The 8,834-nt window shown below is 36.3% G+C and overlaps 1 protein-coding gene across 1 annotated transcript; it reads left to right on the forward strand.

Moving 5' to 3' along the window:
- The first annotated feature begins 1,609 nt into the window (after positions 1 to 1,609).
- Positions 1,610 to 7,802, forward strand: LOC128369775 (verrucotoxin subunit beta-like). Its single transcript, XM_053330853.1, has 3 exons — positions 1,610 to 1,709; positions 4,756 to 5,675; positions 6,705 to 7,802. Exons 1-3 carry the CDS (start codon positions 1,610 to 1,612, stop codon positions 7,800 to 7,802), a joined length of 2,118 nt encoding a protein of 705 aa, XP_053186828.1.
- The last annotated feature ends 1,032 nt before the right edge of the window (positions 7,803 to 8,834 follow it).

Genomic DNA, 8,834 nt, shown 5'->3' on the forward strand with positions numbered 1-8,834 from the left:
AAAGTTCAGAGATGCATCGCAAGGCACTGCAACAGCTTGTGGAGCCTTCGTGTGAATGACACTATGGCGTCATTTTTGTCGTGCACACCCTCATGCCAGGGGCACTATTTTGAGAAAAAAACAAGCTATATTCTTTAATCTAATAATTTAGATTCATATAATACATCTGACTGTATTTCATGTATTGAAACACTAGGTTTTTTTGAGACAGCTATGATTTGACAATACTCAACATTTGAGAGAATAACAGTCATGTAGATACAGCAAGTACACAGATAGGCAGACCAAACCCACAATTCATCAAGCCTACATTGGACCTCAAATAGGCTTTCTGTAGAATTTCTGTAGAATAGAGTCTGCTCGGGATGGAGACTTAATCACACTTTGCTTGGAAAATTACTCATAATCCTTTAGCAACAGCGCATAAAGTAATAATCTAAAATAAATAATAATATTAAAATACTAATGACCTTTTTTCCTTTTTTTTTTAAAAGTGATTGGTTGACATTTTATTTTACAAATGTACAAATGCAAGTATTTATTTTAAAATTCTCAATAGTTCCAATTTAATGTCAATAGTGAGAAAATTAATGGGTAATTACGTCATTTACGGGGGTCACCAAACTGCGTAACCAAAAAATATAACATAACAAGCTAATTGCAAAAAATGTATATCTAATAATAACACTAATGTATATATTTTACTTCAATAACCATATTAGTATATCTTGTAATATTATGTCCCAATTGGCCAAAAGATCAAATGGTTTCAGTGGCCATATACAATAACTCCAATTACACAGCACACGTTGTTAACTGATAAAACAAGATTAGTGTACTTACAATGAAAAGGTGTGCGTTCTTGTCAAGGCTGCTGTGTGGTCTGTTCAGGCTATTGTGTTGGTTCACTATTTATATCCTGCCTGCCTTGACAGGATGTGACCAGCCTATCATACCATGTAAAAAAAATTGCCCTGATACCTCCCCATAACTCTGCATAAGGTGGATTTTTCCTGCCAGAAAGGATTGTTGCAGAAGTATGGAGTCCCTGAGGTGTGTAACACTACAACATGAGACAAAACAAATAGCAAAATACAAAATATCAACATCATTTTCTGTTTTGTGTTTTCTATTTTGTTAATGTGTGCTTTCCACCATAGGACCATCATACTGAAAAGAATCAAGCTGATTTCCTAGAAAAGGTGTGGCAGGCTGGCGATTTCACTGCAGATAAGATTTACAGACGGAGACCAGCACAGTAACTGCAACGGAGCACACACACCTTTTCATTGTAAGTACATTAATCCAGATCCAGATTTTTTCACCTCTGGTGTTAAAATCCCATTTATACCGCATGTTTTATATTCCCTATGTCTTTCTCATATATCTCATCTTAATGTATTTTTATGTCTTCAGTAAATCGCATTACCCTGAGGTCAAAAGGTTTTATATAAACTTGTCTTGTGTTGCAATAGTAGTGGATTTATGAAAGTTGGATATGTGTTTAACTTTTTAAAACACAATTAGAAAGTGACTGTATTTCAGTAACAGGTTGGAAAGCAGAACAGACTAACATGCTGTTGTTTGTTTTCACATTTCAGAGTGAGAGATGGATCCTGATGCCAAACAGACTATACAGATGGCGGCGCTCGGCCGACCTTTCAGTCTTGGGATGCTATATGACTGCCGGAAAGATTCAATCATCCCTAGTAAGGATTCACATGTTAAATACTTCATAATAGAGTTTCTATACAGCACACATTTTTACCTTTATTGTGGTAATTACTGTATTGCAATATGATGCAGAAATCACTGATACTATTAGTTACACCTGTGTTTGACAAATATAAAAGTATCTGCTATAAAACTGAAATCATAAGCCACACCACAGTTTAGCTTAATGTGACCAGGTTGCAAGATATCTTTCTCTAGCATTTTTAATACCACACCAACCAGATATGTTAAAAAGGATAAAAGGATTTTAAAAAATACCTTATGTAAATCACAAATGTAGTTTTGAAAGCTCAAGAAATTAAAAAAAAAAAAAACTTAAATAATATGTTTGCCCTAAAGACATATTTAGGTTTTTTTTCAAAATATATTAATGACTTAGTTTAATACTGAATTTTTTATTTAATATCAATCAAAATATTAATTTTGCTAAAGACAAATGTTTACACTCACACAAATTGAAAAATTATTATTATAAAGACAAATGCGCCCCAACCGCTCAGCTAACAAAGGCGCTCCAAACTCAATATAGTTTTTACTTTGGAACAAACTAAGACACTAATTTTATTATTTTTCCTCATGTTAAATTTCTGATTCAGTACAAACTATTGTTTTAAGTTATACTTTAATTAATATGTTTACATTAGTCAGAGCTAAAATGTTACAGAATGTAGGTCAATGCAATAAACATTTTTTGCTTTTACCATAAATGAAAAAAAATTTTGTATATTATAAAAGTATAATTTTCACTTACCTAAAACTAAAACATGTTCTTACAATGTTTTATTTAATCTTAGTTACTGTAAATAAAGACAGAAATATTATCTTCAAAAGATCTTTAAGTTTACTGTGATGTCTTTTTAAAATATGCATTACCTTTTCTATTTATAAAAAAAAATGAAACTGCATTTTTTTTGTTATTTTTGCTGCCAGTAAAACCAGTATGTGTTTTGTGCATGAGTATAAAATAAAGTAAATGATAAACTTATACAACCTTTCTGTAACCCTATCCAAATAAATCTTAACACAAAAAATCTCCCTTAAAACCTGAAGTTAATTAAGTGAAAAAATAGAGTTTCTAAAAGTGTTAAAACTTGGCTATCCTTTCATACGATGACCATTACTAAACAGGTAACCAGGGAACAATACTGTTCAGTTGCTGGGGATGAAATCTATGAACAAATGTTGGGCTTTTGTGCATAATTCAGTTTAAGAAAAAAAAACATTACCATTACTAGTAATACTGAATTGCTTGTCATTGTGAATGTAGTATTGTTCACATTTTCAGTGTTAATATCTGATACACAGTGTCTGATGAACCAATAAAAGCAGATATCTACACAAACAATTCAAATTGCAATTAAAAAAAACTTAAATTGGGGTCCTATAGATGGACAATGTAATGACTTGCAAAGTTCAACAGATGGTTTACTGCAGCTGCTCCAAACATTTTTCTCATGGCAAAAATTTGACTTGATCACAAGTAAAGTTTTGGTTTTGGTAGCCTATATGGCACATAGAAGTAGTCTAAAAGCTGGTAACCTGAAGATTAATTCATGTTAAGTCATGTATTGAGCAGATATACCTGATCAAGAAATTTCAGTATATCAAGGATCTTATCTCTCACAACTCCTCCCTTGTTGGTGATGCTCTCATTCAGGGGACTAGGACTAAAAAAATGCTCTGTACTTTCTCCCCAATAGGCCAACCACCCGGGTCGGCCACACACAGACAGTCACTAACAGGGCTGTCCCAAAAATTCCACCAAACAATATTATACCAAATATTACCAATATTATAGGCCTACAGAACAAGGTATTTGCAGCAAGTAACATCATAAAACCAACAATTAACAAATTATTTGTACAATTCTGCTGAGATTAATTACAATCAATGTCTTTGTTATAATAATGAAGCCGTCTACAAACAAACCCCAGGCTTGTTCTCAGCTTATAGACCACCATGCTACTGTCAGAGAAACCAAACAGCACTAAGATGGAAGACAGTGAGATTTTAACTCCCCAAACTTTTGGTTAAATGTGGAGCTTTAGTTAGCACCTTTCCCCACTTGCTAGCACGTCTTAACTGATACCAATGGATGTTTTAGGTTTTTCAGTTTCATTCTATCTACTTTCATAAATGAGCTTTTTCATCATCATATTATACAAACCCAGTTGATAAAAGCTGACTATGCTGTTTCCTAACAGATGGGTCAACCTGAATAAATGTATAGTGTTTTGTGGCCCTGTCTTGCCACTTACCAGTCCCTCTGCTGTCTGGATGCTCAGATTCATCTTCCATCTGCTCCTGAACACTTGTGCTGGGTGATTCAGTGCTTTATTGGCCGACATCTAGGACTATTTTACTGCTGGTGCTGCAGCCACAAAGCTCTGTGCAGTTTTTTACATTTCAATGCCTCAGTCTCGAGGGACTTAGCTTTATTTTCTTTTAACTTTACCCGTCCACCTTTCTCCACATGTTTTCTGGTTGCCATTTTAACCTAATGGTCTACTCTTCTTTGTTAGTTTTTTTTTGTCTGCAATACCCAAACAAATTATGGTGTTAGTGCCCCCTGCTGTTGGCTGTTAGTGTCGCTTTATCTGACTTTTTGGTTGATGAGACGTCTTAAAGAGGCAATGCTTTCCTCATGAGATTTCTTTTTTTATCATTTTAAACAAGAAGAAGGCAGAGTCTTGTGTGTATTTAAATGTTTTACACCAAATTACTGATGAATATTTAATATCTGTTCTCAGAGGACTTTAGATGCCAAAGATAGCATGCATTTTCTGAAATAGAAGAATTATTGGAGAAGTCTAACTCTTCACATGTAAATCAGTGGAATTATGTGAATCAATTTTATATTGTATATGTAATATTGCTCATCAGATAGTATATTTTGTGAACATGTGTCTTGTAGGACTGTGAAGTGAAATGGGAATATATCTATAGAATACATGCATATTTCCAGCTGTATAGTTGATATGATATAAGGTGTTGTAATTCTGCTGAACTCTTCTCTTGCAGGCATGACATTGTGGGACCACGATGAACTGTTAAACCATATAGGAGAAAGACCACAGTGCTACAATGACTTTGAGATAGTTGCATCTGAGTCGATAGAGGACAAATCTTCATCACTAAATATTGATGCATCCCTGAAGCTAAGTGTTTTGTTTGGAATGTTTGAGGCTAATGGATCTGCCAGATACCTGAATGATTATAAGAAATCCAAACATCAAGCCAGAGTAACACTGAAATATGAAGCTACCACAAAGTTTCAGGAACTGTCGATGGATCATCTTGGAAGAGCCAATGTGAAGCATCCAGATGTGTTTGAGAAAGGAGTAGCAACACATGTGGTCACAGCTATCCTTTATGGTGCACAGGCCTTCTTTGTCTTTGACCGTGAGGTGTCTAAAGAGGAGGATCATCAAGTTGTTGAGGGCAATTTGAAATCCATGGTCAAGTGGATTCCTTGCATGAAAGGTGATAGTTCCATGAAACTGAATGATGAGAGCACTGCAAATGTTGAGAAATTCTCCTGCAAATTCCATGGAGATTTTTTCCTTGAAAAAAACCCTGTGACTTATCAGGATGCAGTGCAAGTCTATCAAGACTTGCCCAAACTTCTGGGTGCAAACAGAGAAAATGTTGTACCCATGAAGGTTTGGCTGTTACCACTGACATGCTTAGATTCAGGTGTTACTCAGCTAGTACGTCAGATAAGTGCAGTATTCGTACGCACTGTGCAGACTGTCATAGAGGACCTCTCTGAGCTGGAAATGAGGTGCAATGATGCACTGAAAACCACAATTGCGGAGCAGTTCCCTGAGGTTGGCAAAAAGCTTAAAACATTTAAGAAACTGTGCTTTGATTTTAAGGACAAATTCCAACAAGACTTGGCGAAGAAACTTCCATCAATCCGGGGAGGAGAGGAGGAGGAGGTTCTTCCAAATAATTTCAGAATGGTTAAACTGATGAAGTGGATGGATTATGCAGAGAAGGAAATCTACACTTTACAATCTTTCATCAACATGATGAAAAACATCAAGAGTGTCCCATCTGAAAATGACCTGCATAAGGAAACTCTCAGTGCAGAGCATGTTGTGTGTTTGGTGTTCACCCCATTAGGAAGTGCTGAACCATACCTTCTAGCTTTATCAAACTGCCAAGATGAAACAGTCAAACCAGTGCCTCCTGAAACAGAGGTTTTAGATGCAATAAGGAACAAAGCAAAGCTCTTTGGTGATTTTGCTGAGGCCAACAAGGAGAACAAAAACATAAAGTTTCTCATAGTGGCTTTACCAAATAAGGCACAGAAAGGTGTAAGCATTTACCTTTATAAAGATGGCTTTCCTGTTACTGAGGATTTTGAGCCACCTTCAAAGCCTGAAACAGTAGAAGAAAGTGACATAACTCACAACAGTGTGACACTCAACATTTGCCCACCCCGATTTGGAGCAAAGAACATCACCTCATACTCTGTTGAGTATTGTGTCAATGGAGAGGATGGATGGCAGAAAACGAGAGCACCAAAAGCAAAATACGTAACTGTGTTCAGTCTGAGGCCAGAAACACAGTATTTGTTCAAATGCAGAGCAGTAACCTCAGCAGGTGTTGGACCAGCAAGAGATGTTCATCATTCAATTACAACATTATCTTGCGATGAGCCAGAGAAAGAAACTAAGGATAGTTTTAATTGTGGTATACCTGTAAAAAGTAAGGAAACCATCACTGTTCATGTCTGCACTAAAACATGTGAATTTCCGCAGGCAGCACAGAGTGTCCTGGAGGACTTCACTGAGTTGGAAATGAGGTGCAATAATGCAATGACAACCACCATTGTACAGCAGTTCCCACAGATTGGCAAAAAGCTTAAAACGTTTAAAGAGCTCTGCTCTGTGTTCAAGCTGGACTTCCAACTAACCCTAGCGAAGAAACTTCCATTAATCTTGGAAGGAGGGGTAGAGGAGGTTGTGCTTGCAGACATCTTGAAAAAGGGGCATTCTTCTCCTTTCAGTAGCACAAATCTGAACAAGTGGATGGATTGTAAAGAGAAGGAAATCTGCATCTTAAAATCTTTCACCAAAATGTTGAACAACACCAAGATTGTCCCATCTCAAAGTGATCTTCATGAGGAAATTCTGAGTGCAGAACATGCTGTGTGTTTTGTTTTCACCTCACTGGGAAGTGATGAACCGTATCTCTCAGCTTTATCAAACTACTTAAACCAAACACTCAAACCAGACGACCCTCAAGATCCATATAGTCATGATATAGAAAGGGAACAATGGTACGCCTCACCAGAAGTTTCAGATGCAGTGATGAACGAAGTAAAGCTATTCAATGATTTTGCAGAGGCCAACAAGGACAATAAGAACATAAAGTTCCTGACAGTGGGTTTAACAAATGAGACACAGCAAGGTTCAAGCATCTATGTCTACAAAGACGTTTTTTCTGTCAATGAGAAGTTTGAGCCACCTTCAAAACCTGAAACAGTGACGGCAGGTGATGTAACGCACAAAAGTGTGACACTGAAGATCTCTCCACCAAGATTTGGAGAAGAGAACATCACCTGCTACTTGCTAGAGTACTGTGTCAGTGGAGAGGATGGATGGCAACAAACAACAGCAGCAAAAGCAGAAGAAGTCACAGTGAGTGGTCTGACTCCTAACACAGAGTATATGTTCAGATGCAGAGCAGTGACCTCAATAGGTGTTGGGCCAGCTGTTGAAATCAGTGGCCCTTGTAGCTTTACTGGAAAACTGCACAGTGAAACACAGGAGTTCAAAGACGAGTATGAAAACGATACGAAAGAAAAGGTGTCCGTTCAAGACTTGATTAAGATAAAAGAAGAAGAGATTGTTCACCTTCAAGACTGGATAGTGTCCCTCATTGATCAGTCAGCCCAATGCATAACTCGTCTGCAAGAGATTGCCCTCAGGCCTAATCCTCAATGTACCACTCCAGAGTACATTGACATGCTGATTGAAGGAGAAAAGTCAGAGGCAAAAGAGGGTTACCAGACCCGAATTCAGTCTTTGGAGGCAATGAAATCATCTCCAAAGTAGCCACATTAATTGAATAAAGTTGACATTTTTTGGACTTTAGGGAAAAACAAGACGAAAGGTCTGAAACTATGCTATCAGCATTGTGTTATAATATTAGTTAGTTATAATGCCTTTTAGAACCAGAACAAAACTGTAGATTTTTTCTTATTCTGTTCAAAAAGAACATTGGTGCCAATAGCAGCTGGCACACAGGTGTTTAGAGGAAAATAACACTGAAACTGCTTAAAAGATACTTATAAAAAATAATCACACTATATATATACTATATATAACCACTCTAAATGCTAAAAGGTTCTGCTTTTTTGTATTTATGATGTCGATGTAGACAAATATGGTAATACAATTGCTGCTTATTTTAATCAAATACTTTTTGATTTAGTTTAGCTTTTACAGATTAAAGCTGCACCACAGATGGCAAAGCTTCAAGTTTGCACTTTATGAAGTTTCATTGCTGTGTTTAGATGACAAAGGTAATATTAACCAGGACAGATGAGCTCCAATAATCAACATTTCTCAGTAGACTATGGGGAACATCTCCAAATATGGTCATTTGTTATAGTATTTTATTTCTAACAGATCTCTCTCTTCTCTTGCTCAGCATGTATGTTCAGTGTTTAATGTGTGATGAGCTGCAGTTGGTGTCCTTTGATTGGCTCGTTTGAAGCTGACAGCTGACGACAACCTTCCATTCCCCTTTTCCATTTCAACAATAGAGGCTGTTCCTCTGCTGTTTGGATTTATGTGTTTATTGGTTGATTGTTAGTAGAGACAATGTGTGTTTGGACTATAGGAGCTTCTTGTATATTTCTGTTAAGTTTTTGTATAAATTTTAAATATGTTTAACTAGTAGAAGTCATTTTCTTTTGCATCTGTTTTCAGTTAGGAGGTTAGGTTCAAGCTTTTATTTTATTTTATTTTGTTTGGAAGTTTAGGGTTTAGGCTTAGTATTTATTTGTTGTTTTGGGCGTTGCTCACCTCTGAAGGTTTTGTTAAATAACATAAACTGCTACTTTTTTAACTTTTTTGCTGTAT

This window comes from Scomber japonicus, chromosome 12, assembly GCF_027409825.1.
Source record: "Scomber japonicus isolate fScoJap1 chromosome 12, fScoJap1.pri, whole genome shotgun sequence".
NCBI lineage: Eukaryota > Metazoa > Chordata > Actinopteri > Scombriformes > Scombridae > Scomber > Scomber japonicus.

Bases quoted from the DNA above. Each gene is read 5' to 3' on its own strand.
- LOC128369775 (XM_053330853.1), top strand. From the start codon at position 1,610: ATGGATCCTGATGCCAAACAGACTATACAGATGGCGGCGCTCGGCCGA. The intron at 1,710-4,755 runs GTAAGGATTCAC...CTTCTCTTGCAG, and splicing joins GAAAGATTCAATCATCCCTA to GCATGACATTGTGGGACCAC. The intron at 5,676-6,704 runs GTTCTTCCAAAT...GGGGTAGAGGAG, and splicing joins GGGGAGGAGAGGAGGAGGAG to GTTGTGCTTGCAGACATCTT.